Consider the following 20,097-nt stretch of genomic DNA (forward strand, 5'->3'; position numbering starts at 1 on the left):
AGCCCAATGATGCTTACTCACGGGTAACTGAGAAAGTAAACTGCTTAAACCATTCTCATTATTTCCAGTAATGTCTTCTGCAAATCTCCTCTATGGATTGATTTTCTAATGCCTCGGTTGGTCTGTATATATATCTAGTTTAGTCAGTGAGAGAGGAGTTCTCACAGTGGCAATCTTTTTTCTTGTTGTTAATGGAACTGAGGGCAGCCAGCATCTCATTCATTAGCTCTCCTCCAACTGCGTCTAGATTAATTCACTGAAACATAACTTATGTGTAGAAGGGTTTAATCAGTTAAGGATATCAGAATGCTCAGGATTCATGTTGTTTCAAAGCCTGTATAAAAACTTTGTGCTTAATCCTGTATTGACTTTTATTTCTTTTTCTTGCAAAACCAATTCTTTGCCACCTTCTCTTTTTTTTAAATAATTGACATTCTGTGAAAAGGAATGAATGTTACAGTAACACCACGAACAAAGTATGCACGCACAAGAGATCTCCACTCACAGCAGGATATGGCATGGAAATCCCTCCACGCTCTTCAAAGCCTCTGGCCTACAGACGCTTCCAACACACATACAGAGATTTTGTTTGCGCGATAGTGGAAAGCGGGTGATAGCGAGTCGGCCAGCCCATTTTACACTATCGGGCAGTGCTGGTATCTACCCCATTAGGAATACGGACTGTGGGATTTTCAGCGTGAAACAAGATGGTTAGAATTAGGGAAATTACTTGTCGCGCCAGATCAGCAACGCCGTAAGTACTGCTGATACTTTTTGAGATTCCGGACACAAGAGGCCCGATTTTAACCTAACCTGCCCGGCGGGAATGGGGTGGGTCAGGTTAAAATCGGGCCTTAGGATTTTCCGATTGTAATGGTAGCCCATTTATTTAATGGGTCACCGTTGACGTAACAATCGTAAAACCCAGTGGTCTAGGCAGGCTCAGTGGTAAATAGGACTGGGTCATGTGACTGTGGCCACTCAGTATAAGAAGGGATTCCGGATGAGTCCTTGCTGTCATTTGGCCATCTTCTCCCGCCTTAGTTGCCTGCCTGAGATTGGCAATTTTGCAGATGATGACTTGTTATATGTGTCCTACCACTCCACGACAGATTAGACGTTCAAACAAAAAAAAAAGGTGACTGTGCAATTCCAGCCTGAGGGCTCGCTCTGGTTCACTGGTACTGTTGAAGAAAGCAAAACCATTGCTTAGAAATGACTGTTGGTGATATTAGTGAACAAACACCTAACTCGTTTGGATGATATTCCTCTCCCTACTGTTTCAGCACGGACATTAACCTACTTCCTTGACATGAGTTAACGCCACCACTGAAACAGCAGACCAAAGGGATGTCATACAAATGCGTCAAGCATTCATCTGTTAGTATGGTTAATAGTAATTTTAGGCTAATATCTGGAAAATGCAATTCATCGGAGAGATCAGTTCCGCTATGATGATGGCTTTAAGACTGCTATCGATGTGGACTCCTATCTTATAGCATTGTTTTATTTTTAACTTTTGTTTTTGCTACACTGCATCAACTCTGTATGGCATTTATTAAAATACAGTCCCCACCACTTACACCATCCTCGCTTATCACAGGAAGCCGCCTATATCGGGCAAATGACGCTAACCATTTGCCAGTAGCATAGGAGTCAATTACAAAGGCACCGCTTATAACGCATTAAGTGCGCCGACTATTTCGGGCCAGTTCAATAAGTTCTTACCCATTTAAAAGGCTCTGCTGATTTCCAGCAAAGTCGAGTCCTCAGGCAGTTTCATTCAGCTATTCGCACCTCGTTAAAGTGCGATTACCATAGTGATGAGATTCTGGATGCAACTGCTAACAGTGCATTGTCTGAGCTCCGGAGTCTTAGCGCTGTGCGTTCTCTGAAATCTGTAGTGTTAACACTGTGCCTTGTCTGAACTCTGTAGCCTGCCTGACAATGACTGGATCAAATTATACGTTGTGGGCAAAGTGTTGGGTGAGAATTGTCCTCCCACTTCCTGGTTAGAATAAGCTATTCCTTTGTTGGCACCACGGTGGTGTCAGCAAATGCAGCCAACAATTAGAGGCAGTTGCTAAGTTAGATTTCTTGTTTTTTAAGATATGTTGGTTACTTACCTTTTTGGTTTTACCACTCACTGCGTATAGTGGACTTATCGTGTTCACACCAACGCACCCGCTATAAACGGTGGGGGACTGTAATTCTGTAAATTTATTACAAGGAAAATGGATTGGGAGTTGGAATAAGAGAGTGGTCTATTCTCATATTAATGTTTCGCAAATGCCAACGTAGAAAACTAGCGAGTAGCCAACCAACACCTCATCTGCCTGTTTAGGATCCCTTGACACTGTTCAAAGAAGAACAGGGGAGTTTTCCCAGTGTCCTAGCAAACATTTTATCCCTCACAAAATACAAATTGACTGGCCATTCATCTGTTTGTGGGACCTTGCTGTGTACAAATTGGCTGCCGTGTTTTCTTGCATAGAAACAGTGATGACACTTCAAAACTAATTAATTGCGCTATATAAATGCAAGCTCATTCTTCTTCTCAATTGCATCCCTGAAAAAGACATTTTAAAAAACGTCTGTGTCTCAGTGCTTGTGGTAGACGTATGAAAAAGTTAAAGCCTCACTAACATGGCCAACTTCACAAAAGGATATTGTGGACATCGGTGAACAGATCAGCAATGTTACTCGTGCTCTGAAAGCTCCTTTTGCAAAATACTAGTATTTAAAAGCTAGAGGCAGCTTTCGTCAAATGTCCCATAGTCTTCATTTGTTTCTCCTTCATTCCAATGGATTGAAAACTCTGCACAGCTGCAATTGGTGCGATATTTCAACAAATTCAACCACTGCAGTATTTTATCTGTCGCAGCTGAGGCCTATCTACTAGTATTAGTTGTAAGGTGAGTGAGTGTCATAAGGTGGGAGTAGTGGATAATGGAAATGCCACATTAGTGAAGTGAGCAGGCGATTGAGTTGATGGACGGGGTCAGTGTACTGGGGCGTGGAGGAGATTGAAAAATTGGGAGCTTTAATTTGCTTCTAATCTGCACTACACCTGAAAATTGTCAACTGGATTTTTAAAAAAATTCATCTTCAGTTCATTGCTGCCATCATTCTCTTTGAGCAAACTAAAACATAACCAATTATTCAGTGCCTTAGCCTTCAGCAAGGTACATCGGACAAAGAGGCTGTGGCAGGGGTTTGTACAAACTGTGGTGCCCATTCCCTCTAAGGGTAACGTAATCAAAATGTGACATTCTGCGGTGTCATTCTGCCAACAATTAATGTCCTGTGAAAAATTGGAATTGGCAGAAGTCTGATTGGATCTGTCATCTGCTCTGGGTTTTTTTTGGGCTGCAGTTTTCTCGTTTTATGAAATGCAGAAGAGTTGTTGATTCCTTCTCGATTCGCCGCAAGTGACGTCTTTTGTGGGGGGGGGGGTGGGGTCTGTCTTAAACTCGGAAGAGCAAAGAGAGAAAAAGGGGGAGCGCGCTGCCGACGCCGCCCTACGACCGCTGGAAGCTGCTCAAAGAAGACCCGAAATCGTGGAAGATCTTCCGTATTTTTGTGCAAAGTCCGAACTCTGACTTATCCAAATGAATTTCGTTATCTGGGTCAGAAATGTGCAAGCAGGAGCCTCATTTCAGGAGCCAGGGGCACGTTAAAAAATGACCCTGATCAATTTAGCAGAGGCCTGAAGACCCGTCCAGATGGGGTGCGGGGCTCTGCCCTGCTAACATGGTTATCGTTGGAAAAGTGGCGTGGTAATATCGAATTTAGACCCCATGCAGCCTCTGAAGTGAGCGTAAAAGTGATCAATGTCTTGTGCAACTCTGCACAAATCTAGTAGAGACAATAAATAATAGAGACAACGGATAATGATTATCCATTTACCCCTTTTCCCAGGCTTTACTTTAAAAATAATTCTGTACTTAGAAATAGAAGTAAAGAAGGATAAAGTTACAGTTTGACTCAGTGGTTATCCTTACTCAGGGGTGTGTGTATGTGTGTCTGTGTCTGTGTCTGTGTATGTGTGTCTGTGTGTGTGCATGTGTCTGTGTGCGTGTGTCTGTGTGCGTGTGTCTGTGTGTGTCTGTGTGTCTGTATGTGTGTCTGTGCGTGTGTATGTGTGTCTGTGCGTGTGTCTGTATGTGTGTCTGTGCGTGTGTGTGTCTGTATGTATGTGTGTGTGCGTCTGTATGTGTGTCTGTGTGTCTGTATGTGTGTCTGTATGTGTGTCTGTGTGTGTGTATGTGTGTGTGCGCGTGTGTAGGTTTTAACTAGTGGCCCATAAACGAACCAGCCAAACAGAGTGTTAAAAGAGTGTTTCTCTCCATGTGAAATGTTCTTGATGTGTATCTTATTTCACGAGGCTGACAGCCAGCAGAAGGTATTCAAGTACTGAGGACGCTAATAAATGTGAGGTTTTTTTTTTGCTGCATTGTATGCAGGAACTCGCAGTTTTTAGATCTAAATACTGAAAAGAAGGGCTGTGTTATCAAGACTGATGGCTTATTTAAGAAAGTGGAGTTTTGTTGTATATACATTACAACACTTCAAAAGTACTTCATTGGCTGTAAAGCGCTTTAGGACGTCCTGAGGTTGTGAAAGGCACTATACAAATGCAAGTCTTTTTTTATATATGCAAAACTGTACATACCCTTAAATAGGATCATTATGGTTGTTAATACAATCATGCATATAAATGAAGAAGACAATTTGAAAATATGCCACCCATAATTATATGACCTAAGATTTCGTAAAACTTAATGACTAACTAAAACATTTTATTAAGGTGTAGTAAGTAATACGTTGATAAAACAAAAGATAATTTAGGTATTTCAGCTATTTTCAGATATCGTTATTCTGGTTAGGTAATGAATATATCGAAACGCAGGGTGGAGCCACAGAAGTTTACCGCACAGAAGGAGGCCATTCGGCCCATCTTGTCTGTGCTGCCTCTTTTGCCAAAGCTATCCAAAATCAATCCCACTCCCTTGCTGCCTCCCCATAGACCTGTATATTCCTCCGCTTCAAATATTTATCAATTTTCCCCTTAAAAGATGAAATGGCCTCTGCTTCAACCACCCCCTGTGGCAAAGCATTTCATGCTCCAAGAACCATCTGGCATAAAGAAATTCCGTCTAAACCCTTCTTCTCACTCGCTTAGCAACAGTTTGAAGTTGATGATCCCCTTATCACTTCCTCCCAACCAGAGGAAATAGACCACTCCCTATTCATCCTATCAAAAACCCTTTGTAATATTAATAACCTCAATTAAATCTAAATTAAATTTGCTATTAGAATTGGTCTATAAATTATGACTAGTCGTTTTTTGGAATAGATTAATCTTCGGGAGTTATTAAAAGGTCATTTTTCTCAGAAGAGTCAGAAGATGATTAAGGATACAAACCAGTGGAAACTTACGAAAAAATTCATCAAATATAAAATGCCAGTACCTAGACAAATGTAAGGAATCTTACAACACCAGGTTATAGTCCAACAAATTTATTTTAAAATCACAAGCTTTCGGAGATTATCCCCTTCGTCAGGTGAATGAGTGAAAAGGTTCTCAAATCGCATATCTTATACTAGGCTGGGACAGCATCGCACCAATCAAAAGGTGTCATTGTTATTCAAACAGGCCAGTCACGGAGAACAGCACGTCCCAGTACACTGGATATACATTGTGTCAATTACACAGACAGACAGAAAGAAACCCAAATGGCAGAGAGAGAGAGAGAGAGAGAGAGAATATTAAAAACATAACTTTTTTTCCCCCTTTTTGCTGGTGGGGTTACGTGTAGCTACACGTATAGCTTGTGATTTAAAAAATAAATTTGTTGGACTATAACCTGGTGTTGTAAGATTCCTTACATTTGTCCACCCCAGTCCATCACCGGCATCTCCACATCAGTACCTAGACAGGTTGCAACGAGCACTGCTCCTTCCTGATTGCCCTACATGAGCCTCATCGTCCCCCAGTCGCTGAAACACGACTGTTTCAAATCCCTTTTTACATCCACCAAACATTTCTTTTTGCCAATCACTGCATGAAACCATGCGCTTGTTTAGAACGAATTATCAATGGATATGGCTGGTGTTTTGTAATAATCAGTAACAGCTTTGTGAAAGGAGAAACTAAATACTTAAAAATTTGGAACAATGGTTCAATAGCACTTACAGGCTTAAAACACTGAATACCGCACTGGACGGATTCCATAGAAAATGGCCATATCTTTTGTAATATATCAAATACTAGTGTACCTGGTTGTATTATCTCTGCATTTAAATTTCCCTTTTAGTTCAATTCAAATTAAACTGACCTTTCATGCATGATTCTGTAATGAATTACTGTGCAGTCAAATGGTAACTCATTAGTTCCAAGTTTCAGATTCAGAGATTCCTCCCTTAAGAGTGATATGATCATTATTATATTCCCAACATCCAGTGCCTTTGGGCATAATTGCCTTTGCAGCCTTGATGTAGTTTATTGATATCCACATTAAGTGCACCGAGCAAGATACCAGGGTCTTCTAGACTGTGTGTTAATAAGCTGAAGGGTTTGATTTTACATTCCACGTTAATGCTTTGTTAAACGTTAATCTGCATTTAAAGGGCCATCATCTTCATGATTAAACGTTTGGCAAAGCTTTTCTTTTCATGTTGCTCATGTACAACACAGTGACTTCAAACTCATTGAAATGTATCAGTTGTACATAGCATTACATAGTATTTACAGCACAGAAACAGGCCATTCGGCCCAACAGGTCTCTGCTGACGTTCATGCTCCACATGAGCCTATTTAGTAGATTTTCGTCTTCACCGCTTGGGTCGGGTGGTGGGGGGAGGGGCGGGAACTGCTCGACCGTTATCGAACTCAGATAATGTTCATTTTGTTGAAATCAATGTACCGAATAACAGACGGGTGATTCCCTCCCTCTTCCCCCCCCCCCCCCCAGATCACCGCCCAGGGGGTTTCGATTTTAACTTGTTCCTCCTGGCGTTAAGCGGGCAGCAACGAGCTCAGAATGGGGCGGGGTGGCCGTACCACCCCATGAACCCTGACCATGCGACCTGTGACATTTTGAAAAGGGCCTGACACTGGGCGTCCAAAGTGCCCGCTCGTTTCAGGCGGTAGGCCTCTTTTAATACGTGATTATTGCTTCCCCCTGCACTTAGCTTGCTGGCGGTCAGGGGAGGAGGAGTGGGTGCAATATTGGCCAGCCTTAATTGAGTGAACTGCATTCAAATGCCCGTTTGGTTGTCTGCAGCTCACCAAATGAAGGCGGGCCCTCAAAATGGTGGCCGCCTCTTCGTCGCGGGTACGTGCTGGATTGTTTCCACTGGTTGGTAAGATGGTAATGAGCTGACTTTTTATGATACTTGCAAAAAATATATATTTTTTATTTGTTCATGGGATGTGGGCGTCGCTGGCGAGGCCGGCATTTATTGCCCATCCCTAATTGCCCTCGAGAAGGTGGTGGTGAGCCGCCTTCTTGAACCGCTGCAGTCCGTGTGGTGAAGGTTCTCCCACAGTGCTGTTAGGTAGGGAGGTCCAGGATTTTGACCCAGCGACGATGAAGGAACGGCGATATATTTCCAAGTCGGGATGGCGTGTGACTTGGAGGGCAACGTGCAGGTGGTGTTGTTCCCATGTGCCTGCTGACCTAGTCCTTCTAGATGGTAGAGGTCGCGGGTCTGGGAGGTGCTGGTGAAGAAGCCTTGGCGAGTTGCTGCAGCGCATCCTGTCATTAAATATATTCAAGGATGCGATAGATAAATTTTTGGACTCTAGGGGAATCAAGGGATATGGGGATCGGGTGGGAAACTGTCGGTGAAGGGAGTGAATGTTTAGGGTGGTGGATGGGGTGCCAATCAAACGGACTGCTTTGTCCTGGATGGTGTCGAGCTTCTTGAGTGTTGTTGGAGCTGCACTCATCCAGGCAAGTGGAGAGTATTCCATCACACTAAAGGTCAGTTTGAATAAAATTAGTACACTCAGATGGTGGATAGAATGTGGAATTCAGTGTCAGATTCCCTGAGCTCTTTTAAAAGGGGAATTAGTTGCTTGAATAAGAGGAATATTAAAAGGTATCGAAAGCGAGCAGGAGAGTGGGATTAAACTAGATGACTCACATGGAGAAAAAGTGCCAACACAGACCCAATGAGCCAAATGGCCTTTTCTGTGCCGTAATATTCTATAATTCTAAGCGCACTCTAATTTTGCCTGGGTCTTAAATTCAGATGCGGGGGCGGGGGGGTAGGAGGGGGAGAAAAATATCTGCTCACAGATTCAGATTGGATCAGAAAATGGATCACTGCTTAAAATAAGCACACCTTGAAAACATAAGAAATAAGAGCAGGAGTAGGCCATACGGCCCCTCGAGCCTGCTCCGTCATTTAATAAGATCATGGCTGATCTTCGACCTCCACTTTCCCACCCGATCCCCATATCCCTTGATTCCCCCAGAGTCCAAAAATCTATCTATCGCATCCTTGAACATATTCAATGACTGAGAATCTGCAGCCCTCTGGGGTAGAGAATTCCAAAGATTCACAATCCTCTGAGTGAAGAAATTCCTCCTCATCTCAGTCTTAAATGGCCGACCCCTTATGCCCCCTTGTAAAGATCATTTACTATTTATAAAAGTGTGTCTTGGTGTTTCTGTTGATGAACTGGGAGCAGGTCTAATTCATAAATAATTGATATTCATCGTCTCAAAATTTGACCAAGACCGGTTCTATTACTAAGCTAGAGATAAATATTTGTCACCTTGTGCATAGCTCCATTTATCTGTGTGGCCAAATTATTATTTTTTTATGATCTATTTTTCATTGCGTCCTCATCTAATTTCAAAACGCAAGCTGCATAAAGCCTCCAGGGTTGAATCATGATTCTCATACACCAGAGCTACTGGCAACACATCCTTTATAAAACTGCCAAGAGGATTTGCTGTGGATGTGAGGAGCTGTTGCTACTCTTAAGTCAGTTTCCCAGATAATCCCTCTACACACAGAGTCACTGAGACAAAAGTTGATTACAGAATAATAACATTCCCGAGCTTCAAACACGGCAAGCAAGGGATTTAGCCTTTCTGTGTGGCATGGCGCATCCTGTTTTGATTTCCCAAGGTTCTGGTAGAACATATGGGATGGTCCAGGAATAGTCTGATGTGATTAAGGATTTTATGTGGCAGGTTTGCTGAATTAAACTCATTACTTCCCACAAAGCTCCAGTAGATATGAATATCTATGAATTAATAAGCCCCACTCCAGAGGCTTGAACATATAATCTAGGCTGACACTTCAGCGCAATACTGGGGGAGTGCTGCATTGTCAGAGGTGCTGTCTTTCAGATGGGACGTTAAACCGAGGCCATGTCTGCCCTCTCAGGTGGATGTAGAAGACCCCGTGGCACTATTTTGAAGAAGTGCAGGGGAGTTCTCCCCGGTGTCCTGGCCAATATTTATCCCTCAACCAACATCACTTAAAAAAAACAGATGACCTGGTCATTATCACTTTGTTGTTTGTGGGACCTTGTTGTGCGCAAATTGGCTGCCGCTTTTCCTACATTACAATAGTGACTTCTAGGAACATAGGAATATAGGAACAGGAGTAGGCCATTCAGCCCATCGAGCCTGCTCCGCCATTTGATAAGATCATGGCTGATCTGTGATCTAACTCCATATACCTGCCTTTGGCCCATATCCCTTAATACCTTTGGTTGCCAAAAAGCTATCTATCTTTTCTAAAGTACTCCATTGGCTGTAAAGCGCTTTGGGAAGTCCTGAGGTCATGAAAGGCGCTGTTTAAATGCGAGTTCTTTCTGTTCTTTCAATACTGATTTCTGGCAGTTAGCAAAGCATTCTGTTCACGATTGTATGTCAGGAGTTCCAGCTTAAGAATGTTTGTGAATCCCCACTGCCCATTTTGCTGTTGGGGTTTGTACTTGTGTAAGTGCCACTCAAGAGCTGCTTAGGGTCAAGAGGCAAGTGGTCATTTCATCCGTTCCATCTACTTACTTAGATCGATCAATAAAGTCTCAAATGTAGAGTTGAGTGAATGTGAACCACGGTAACACTCATCCTTAAACAATATGTGGAGCTGTGGATCAAGGATTTAAGTGCAATTATAGTTGGCCATGGGAGACCTCACCCGCCGCCTGGGAATAACAGAAATTCCCTTCCTCCAGCACATACTTGGAAAATCACCCCCTACAGACAACAACTACAACAGTGCTTTATATTACAAGCAATGTAACGCAGGTCTGCGTACTGCATTACTGGAACATACTTTGTATATTTCATATTAATTCTAGCATTATGTATTATAAATCCCAACCCTTAAGTCCTTTCTCATGGAATGAGAAATAACATCACAGAAGGAGGCCATTCAGCCCATTGGGCCTGTGCCAGTGCTGGCTTTTTAACTGGAGCTGTCTAACCTAATCGCAGATCATCTCCTGGTTCCCGCTGCTGGCCTGTGCTTGATCCCCGCACCCCCTCCCCCCCCCCCCACCCCCAGGCTTGACCCGCAGGCCGGCTCAGCGAGAGACCCGGCTGAAGTCCTGCCCGCCCACTACCGGTGAGCTGCAGCGAAGTGCCCGTTTCGTGCCCACAGCTCACTGGCTACACTCAGATGTTTAGGTTTGGGCCTCTCACGCTGGCTGCAGGCGGGCATCGCGGCTGCTCGGCCGACATTGTGCCCGTTTCAGATGGAAGCTAAAAATCCTCCCACTCCCCTCCCACTTCCCCCCCCCTTCCCCCCACTCTCCCAGCTATCTTACAAATCTTCAATGGCATGTAACCTCCTCCAGCCTTACAAACCTCCAAGATCTCCGCGTTCCTCCAATTCTGGCCTCTTGTGCATGCCTGACTTCCTTCGCCCCGCCACTGGCGGTCATGCCTTACGGTCTGGAATTCCCTCCCTAAACCTCTCCACCTCTCTCTACACCTTTTACCTCCGTGACCACCTGTCCTAATACCTCCTTATGCGGCTCGGTGTCAAATTATGTCCGATAACACTCCTGTGAAGCGCCTTGAGACATTGTACCATGTTAAAAGCGCTTTATAAATACAAGCGTGGTAATGCACAGAATCGCCTGAAAAGAATTGTTTTAATTGTGGTACAATTTCCATATTACCCGAAAATGGGTCCAATGAACTTGGAATATGACAATACGATAAGTCTATTCTAAAAGTCGCTGGAATCCACTGCTGGCTTTTTGCAATCTTGCGACTTCTTAGTATTCATGCTGAACAATGGAATTTTTTGCTCCCGTCTGTCTCCATTTTGACGATGTTTTGCTTGTGACTATGGCATGCTGCAGGCACCTCATCCACCTGCTGCTGCTGATTCTTTCCTTTTCCATTTTCCTTTATTGTTCAATTTTCTATTTCTAAATTGACTGCACCGCCTCGGGAATTTGTTCCTCTCTCCAAGATCCACAGCACCTACAATTGGATTAGTCGAGCACAGCATGGTTTCCGCGCATTATTTGACACCAGCTTTAAAATATGTAGATTGGTGGAGACTTTTAGTGCTGGATAATCTGTCAACGCTATTTCTTGCAGCTAATAATTGCTAGACAAGGAGTTGCTGTCATAGCTAGAAACTGGAGTGAATACTGCAGGGCAAACACAGCAGTCATTACAGATGATTTCATGAACAAAAATCCTACTGTGTGCAGAATGTGGCAAAGATAGCAAGAAACACCATTCTTTAGTTTTGTATGTTGCAGCGTTAATGCCTTTAAGCAAACAATTCTATTGTAGAATATAATCACAGAATATTGCAATCATAGTCGATTACTTGACAGTGAGATTTACCTAGGTGACAGACGCTGTTTAAATGTTCAGTGACATATTCTCTAAAGATTTTCAGATATCGTCACTGTTATAGCATCTTGCAGCATTACAGGAAATGTGTGCTTTTTTTTTAATTGAATGTTTCCTTTTAATGCTGTGTTTTTTTTTGCAAAGACAATAATTAGGGATCAGTTCCTTAATACTGCAGAATGGTCTAGTCTCCCCTCAGCTTTCTCCAGGCTCTCACTCTCGAGTGATGAACACAATGTTTAGCCTATTGAGTCTGTCACTGGAATGCTGGATTTAATGGGGTCACGTTACAGATTGGAGGGGACGATAAGCAAGTGCTGTCTGCTCAGCCCATTCACCGTCAAAGTCCATGAGATAGCAACAGTGCTACTGTGCTTTGAATTTAATTTATTAAATATTAACATTCCTGTGAAGAATACCCAATTTATGGATAGTTTCATAGAATCATACAGCACAGATAGAGGCCATTCGGCCCATCGTGTCTGTGCCAAATCTTTGAAAGAGCTATCCAATTTAGCCCTACTCCCTTGCTCTTTCCCCATAGCCCTGCAGATTTTTCCTTTTCAAGTATTTACACAATTTCCTTTTGAAAGTTACTATTGAATCTGCTTCCACCACCCTTTTCAGGCAGTGCATTCCAGATCATAAAACTGCGTAAAAAAAATTTTCCTCATCTCCCCTCTGGTTCATTTGCCAATTACCTTAAATCTGTGTCCTCTGGTTACCGACCCTCCTGCCAGTGAAAACAGTTTCTCCTTATTTACTCTATCAAAACCCCTCATAATTTTGAACACCTCTATCAAATCTCCCCTTAACCTTCCCTAAGGAGAACATTCTTTAATATATTTCTCGGTTCTTATTTAACTAATGCTAATCCATTTCATAGAAAAATCAATTGTGTTACAAAAGCAGTTCTGAACATTGCAATTTGTTTGACTTCTTTGTGGTCCCAAGCGCATCGCTTCACAGTGTTATATGTAGTGTAGCTGTGCTAGTGGCCAAACAGGAGTCTCTCAGTGTCCTTCACCTCCCCTCCCCCATTTCAGAAACTAAACGCAATAAAACTTCTACAGATCTTATATTTAGTAGAAACAATTTTCCAAGTGGTATGATACCCATATCCTGAGTCTTTTTAAATTACTTGTAATACTTCCGAGGAAGAACAGCTTTATCGGAGGATGAAATAAGTAAGTCGTCAAGGAGCCAATCTTGACATATGGGACTCTTTAAGAATCAGTTACAGGATTATGATGTATCAACATATGGTTTTATTCCCATTTTTGTTGATTTTTTTTTCATGAAAAGTCATGTTCAGACAGGGATTTCTGTGGCAACATCATCGAGGAAAATGTTTAAAGGGATTACTGAGTCAGAGAGTTTGAGGGAGCAGAAATAACATCAGCAGAGATACGGTCATTAACTCAAGATGCTTCAGCAATCTTAGCATTTCAGCTGCATCTGGTAATTCCACTCTCTTATACCAAGCCAGTTTCTCTCATGATGTCAACAGCACTGATTGATTTTTTTAAAAATTAAAAAGACCAATAAGAGATAAAGGAATCTGGCAGTTAATTATGATTCTTTGCAGGTTAGTTCTTTGATTTTCAAAGAGGATTGTGATGTTCAGATGATTACAGGTGCACTTACACTACAAGTTGTGTGTTGGTGCAAAGAGTTTTCGGTTTTGTACTAACACTAAACTTGTGTAGTGTAAGTCGTGTGTTAAGACCTAAACTGATTCTGAAATAAAGCCAAGTGAAACTCCCTCCTCCACTTCTGATTCTGACTCTGAATTCAGGCCATATTTACACCACATCAGTGTTACAGGATAGGTGATCTCATTTATAATTGACTCCTCAAATCAGTACAGTTCTAAACATTGACTATCAGGTGTCATAGATTTATTAAGCGTACAGTACATGTAATTGTACGTAAACATACATTTATTGTACTTACAACCAGACCTGAAGATGGTTGGTTGGGGATTCAAACATGTTACAGTTCTGAGCTCAGTATCTTAGGTCTTTACCAATCCAAATGCTCGTTACAAACTACCACCTTAATACATTTCTCTTCCTCCACGTGACAATCCACACAATTCCTCGTTACATAATTATATAAAAGTTAAAATACAACTGCATATAAGGTGTGTTATAATGAGCTTGTCCGTTATCAATAACTTTAGTCTTAACAAGTTCTTCCGTAGACCGGAACAACTCCCCTATTTTGTAATCTTATCGATAGTTTCACTCTTGTTACATCTAATTGCTATCCCACCAAGTGAAACTTTTAATTATAAGACTTTGATACAGTACCGTTTTCTACCAATCTCCTGCTTAATCAGATGTTTTTCTTTTGTAGAACTAACTGTTCTTGTTAGCAACTGATTAAATGTCAGTATGCACTGGCTTGACTTTTAATTAGGTTTACTGAAGTGACTAAACTGACCATTGCTTTGAGGTCAGCCCCGGTTCAATAGCCCGGTGGTACTTTAAATTGACTTAGACTTCCCTGCTTAACAGGCAAAGGTTAAAGGTTAACATTACTACAACGTAAAAGAGGAATCAATAGCAGTATAACATTAGCAGGCTTCAAGATAATCTGATTAACTCTTTCCTTACATCAGCATTGCTGGTGCAAAGTGAAACTGCTTCACACCAATGTGACATTTGTAGTATTAATGAACCCGAAATAACCAAAGCAAGTGACAAGCCTCTAAACCTCTATTTGGCCCAAAGAACGTCAATATTATCCCCATGGTTAAAAAAGTTCTGGGATGGCGCTAATGTCCCAAACGTACACCTGATTGCCGACCCCACAATAGAACTCCCAGACTTGGACCCACACTGGAAAATATGGTCCATATTCAACCGTTTCAGAACATCGCGTGGCAGATAGGGGTCACTCCATGCACCTGTGGGAATTGAGAGACGACGCACAACGTGACTGCGGGCACCGGTCGCAAACTATGGACCGTGTCGTAAATCAGTGTCCGCCTCGATGGTTTGCTGGCAGCATTTCAGACTTGCACCAAGCCACTTTCGAAGCTACCCACTGGCTCAGCAATCTGCACTTGGATATTTGAACACTAATCACCTCTCTTGCCATTCTACACACAGATATATAAATATTTCAGTGATTGGAAAAGAGAAAGACTTGCATTTATATGTCGCTTTTCATGACCTCAGGACATCCCAAAGCGCTTTACAGCCAATGAAGTACCTTTGAAGTGTAGTCGCTGTTGTAATGTAGGAAACACGGCAGCCAATTTGCGCACAGCAAGATCCCACAAACAGCAAAGTGATAATGACTTGTTTTAGTGGTGTTGGTTGAGGGATCAATATTGGCCAGGACACCAGGGAGAACTCCCCTGCTTTTCTTCAAAATCTTTTACGTCCACCCGAGAGGGCAGACGAGGTCTTGGTTTAATGTTTCATCTGAAAGATGGCACCTCCGACAGTGCAGCACTCCTCTCAGTATTGCCCCAGAGCGTCAGCCTACATTTTATGCTCAAGTCTCTGGAGTGGGACTTGAACCTTCTGATTCAGAGGCGAGAGTGCTACCAACAATTTAATGACAGATGGACTGCTTGTTTTAAACTTCTATCTGTTCCCTTTTGTGTTGCAGTGATGCGCCGGACGCCATTTGGAGTGGACATCTGCTGCAGGAAAGGATCGCGGAGCCCGCTACAGGAACTCTACAACCCAACCCAGGTCAGTAGCATGTGACCCATGCACGCGCGCACACCAGTAGGGGCCGATTCACTCTAAATTTGCACACATGAGCAACAATTTGCCAATTTAGGAAATCCCCAATTTGAAAGGTGGCAATGCGCCAGGAGACTCAAAAATCTCAGACTCAGAGACTGCTTTGTTCTGGCTACTGGGATTATACAAAAGATCCTGGAGGGATTTTTGAAAAGGTTTGTACTGCCATGAACCTACATGTAGGGAGTTTCACAAATTGAGGAAAGCTCTTTGTTCCTGGTTACCACAACATGCTTTGTTCTTGTTGGATTTTATGCAGCGCTTTGCAAAAACCCGATATGTGCAGCGTCCAAAGTTAAAGTAATCTGATCTTTTGTAGGCTACAGGAGTGTGGAATTTTTTGGTTATTTCAAAACCGAAAGCTCACCTGCATTCCCCTCGTTATAAGCCACAGAGAGAATCCTCTGCCGTCTTAGCAAATGAAAAGGAAATGAAAGGTTGGGCGATAGGATTTAAAAGACGCAATAATCCTTGTTATTCTCACAAGCTAAGGCTTGTTTCTCTTGCTGTGAGGTATTTGCTTTTGAACCTCACAGGTGCCAAAGTGATAGCGTTTTACTACCAGTGAGCATTCATGAGGTTAAAAAAAAAATCTGAAATTAAGAAAAGAACAAAGAATATGTTGTAACTGCACAGCATCTGACTGAGATGCAAAGCATGATGTCTCAATGGGTGTAAATTGGACATTATGCTTTAATGTGAAAGGTTGCAACACCTTTTATGATGAGGCACACCAATCGTTATACATTGGACCGGATCTCACTGCCTTCGTTAGTTAGTTAGACTTTTTTCTACACCCTTCAGCTCGAAAATTACTTTGCGCCGTAACTTGCTTTTAAGTGCGAGCTGATTACGGCGCAGCGAGGGCAACGGGTCATCGGGGACCTTCCTGAACGATGGGACCAACAGTCTATCTCCTTAACCAATGAGATTTAGGGTTTAAGAAAGAAACAGAGGAAGGACTGAGAAGGAGGATGAATTAAAGTCAAATCAGGACCAGAAAGAGAAATAAAGAGAGGGAAAGAAAGGTTGGATTAAGAAAGAGAGAAAAAAAAGAGCGAGAAAGGAAAAGTAAGAAAAAAATGCAAAAATTTATAATTTTACATTTTTAAAATCTCATAACAACAACTTACTACATGCAGGAATGAGATTGAAGAGTTTAAATTTTTCCCATTCTGGGCCGGAGAGGTTGATTGGCACTGCATTATCACGTCATTAAAAAGGTACTTCCGCTGTTATGTTCCAGCCCTAACCTTATGCGGTGAGTTTAATGGGCATTTAATGCACAAATGCGAGATGCTGTTTGTGCAAAGTAAACAGCGGAGCGGCATAAATCGACCAGGAAGTTCTGGAAATTTGCAACTCTGGGCGTATCTCTTAATCCCCTGAACGCACTGGCCGATCTGCACATCAATAACAGCTTGCGTCGTTAACACGCCATTATTTTTCCAGCAGGATCTGGCCCATTGTTTTGATTTAGAAAAAAAACATTTATCCGAATACAAGGGTGTGAGACTTGGTAGGTTTGTCGTACAATTTACAGAGGGGTCAACAGTGGAAAAGCTGAAATAAGAACAGAAAATGCTAGAAATACTCAGCAAGTCAGGCAGCATTTGTGGAGAAAGAAAGAGAATTAACGTTTCAGATCAATGACCTGTCGTCAGAAGTGGAATAAGTTAAAGATTTAACAGTTTTTAAGCAAGTACAGAGCCAGGGGAAGGTGGGGAGGGGGGAGGAAGGGGAGGGAAAGAAAGAACAAAAGGGAAGGTCTGTGATAGGGTGGAGGGGAAGAGTGATTAAATGACAAATGGATGATGGTGCAAGGCAAGGAGGGTGGTAATGGGACAAGTAAAAAGACAAAAGATAGGTCTAGAGGAGCTGGAAATGGTAACAACAGAATCATTACCAGCACCTGCTGTCCGAAAAAATGCAGGCAGTGGTTATGATCTGAAGTTATTGAAATCAGTGTTGAGTCCGTAAGGTTGTAAAGTGTTTAAACGAAAAATGAGGTACTGTTCCTCAAGTTTCCATTGGGCTTCATTGGAATAGTGTCGGAGGCTGAGGACAGAGAGGTCAGAGTGGGAGTGGAAAAGCTGACACAATTCTTAAGCGGCGTCTTTCCCTTACTGTTGAGTCCAATGCATCTGGAATTCCTGCGCAATTAGCTGTGCTTTCTGTTCCAGAAGGCAGTTGTCCACCTTGAATATAGACCTGTCTTTACCAAGGAAGAAGATGCTGCCAGAGTCTCAGTAAAGGAAGATATAGTTGAGATACTGGATGGGCTAAAAATTGATAAAGAAGAGGTACCTGAAAGGCTAGCTGTACTTAAAGTAGATAAGTCACCCGGTCCGGATGGGATGCATCCTAGGTTGCTGAGAGAAGTAAGGGGGGAAATTGCGGATGTACTGGCCATAATCTTCCAAACATCTGTAGATATGGGGGTGGTGCCAAAGGGCTGGAGAATTGCAAATGTTACACCCTTGTTCAAAAAAGGGTGTAAGGATAAACCCAGCAACTATATGCTAGTCAGTTGAACCTCAGTGGTGGAGAAACTTTTAGAAACGATAATCCGGGACAGAATTAACAGTCACTTGGACGAGTGTGGATTGATTAGGGAAAGCCAGCATGGATTTATTAAAGGCAAATCGTGTTTAACTAACCTGATAGAGTTTTTTGATGAGGTAACAGAGAGGGTCGATGAGGGCAATGCAGTTGATGTGGTGTATATGGACTTTCAAAAGGCGTTTGAAAAGTGCCGCACGGTAGCTTATCATCAAGATTGCAGCCCATGGAATAAAGGGGGCAGTAGCAACATGGATACAGAACTGGCTAAGGGACAGGAAACAGAGAGTAGTGGCGAATGTTGGTTTTTTGGACTGGAGGGAGGTGTGCAGTGGTGTTCCCCAGGGGTCAGTGCTGGGACCACTGCTTTTTTTGATATATATTAACAGCTTGGACTTGGGTGTACAGGGCACAATTTCAAAATTTGCAGATGACACAAAACTTGGAAGGGTAGTAAACAGTGAGGAGACTTCAAGAGGATATAGACAGGCTGGTGGAATGGGCAGACACGTGGCTGATGAAATTTAACGCAGAAAAATGCGAAGTGATACATTTCAGTAAGAAGAACGAGAAGAGGCAATATAAGCTAGAGGGCACAACTCTAAAAGGGGTACAGGAACAGAGAGATCTGGGGGTTGATTTGCACAAATCGTTGAAGGTGGCAGGGCAGGTTGAGAAAGTGGTTAAAAAAGCATATGGGACCCTGGGCTTCATAAATAGAGGCATAGAGTACAAAAGTATGGAAGTCATGATGAACCTTTATAAAACATTGGTTCGGCCACAACTGGAGTATTGTGACCAGTTCTGGGCACTGCACTTTAGGAAAGATGTGAAGGCCTTAGAGAGGGTGCAGAAGAGATTTACTGGAATGATTCCAGGGATGAGGGACTTTAGTTACATGGATAGATTGGAGAAGCTGGGATTGTTCTCCTTGGAACAGAGAGGTTGAGAGGAGATTTGATAGAGGTATTCAAAATCATGAAGGGTCTAAACAGAGTAGATAGAGAGAAACTGTTCCCATTGGCGGAAGGGACAAGGACCAGAGGACATAGATTTAAGGTGATTGGCAAAAGAAGCAAAGGTGAGATGAGGAGAAACTTTTTTACACAGCGAGTGGTTGGGATCTGGAATGCACTGCCCGAGGGGATGGTGGAGGCAGATTCAATCATGGCCTTCAAAAGGGAACTGGATAAGTACTTGAAAGGAAAAAATTGCAGGGCTACGGGGAAAGGGCGGGGGAGTGGGACCAGCTGGATTGCTCTTGCATAGAGCCGGCGCAGACTTGATGGGCTGAATGGCCTCCTTTTGTGCTGTAGCCTTTCTATGATTCTATGATTCTATCTACTGTTCAAAGAATATTTTGACGCTGCGTTGACACTTCCTCACCACCTACAGATTGAGACTCTACAGGGTCAGTGCAACCGCTCCACATCCTTCTTGACCTATATTTAAGTTCGGGATGAATGGGTCTCACCTTTTAGCGCATTCCTCTGCTTTTCTAACGAACCGGCTTCACGTTCTGACTTTGTCATTTGAAGTTTTTTTTAAAATCCTGGAAAAGTGCTTGGCCGAAGTACGACCTCGACAATCTGCAGGAGACACGAGCCATCGAGTTGGAATTCTGTGCTGAACGTTTCACTTAATCCAGTGCGACGTGGCTTTGCAGTTTTATCTGTGAAATGCAGTCGATTGTCACTGAGAGCCTAAATGGGAAAAATAAACACAATCCTGCACTGTTCCTTTTTAGGTAAACTTTTGGGCGCGATATTAAAGGAAAGGCATTCTTTAAAGGAGGTGTACTGCTTTGCGTTATTGTCGTATAAAGCTCTGCATTTTTGGTCAAATTGTTCTGACATGAGACGACATGACATAAACCTTTTGGATGAGATGTTAAACCGAGGCCCCGTCTGCCC

At 42.7% G+C, this 20,097-nt stretch overlaps 1 protein-coding gene across 1 annotated transcript in view; it reads left to right on the top strand.

Annotated features, from left to right (window-relative positions):
- chst11 (carbohydrate (chondroitin 4) sulfotransferase 11) overlaps nt 1–20,097 on the top strand; it is a 158,248-nt gene that overhangs the window by 33,549 nt on the left and 104,602 nt on the right. The window contains exon 2 of the mRNA XM_067999352.1: nt 15,483–15,568. Within this exon, the coding sequence (XP_067855453.1) occupies nt 15,483–15,568 (86 nt within the window). The remainder of the gene's footprint in view (nt 1–15,482; nt 15,569–20,097) is intronic.

The sequence above is a fragment of the Heptranchias perlo genome, chromosome 18 (genome assembly GCF_035084215.1).
Source record: "Heptranchias perlo isolate sHepPer1 chromosome 18, sHepPer1.hap1, whole genome shotgun sequence".
In the NCBI taxonomy this organism is placed as follows: domain Eukaryota; kingdom Metazoa; phylum Chordata; class Chondrichthyes; order Hexanchiformes; family Hexanchidae; genus Heptranchias; species Heptranchias perlo.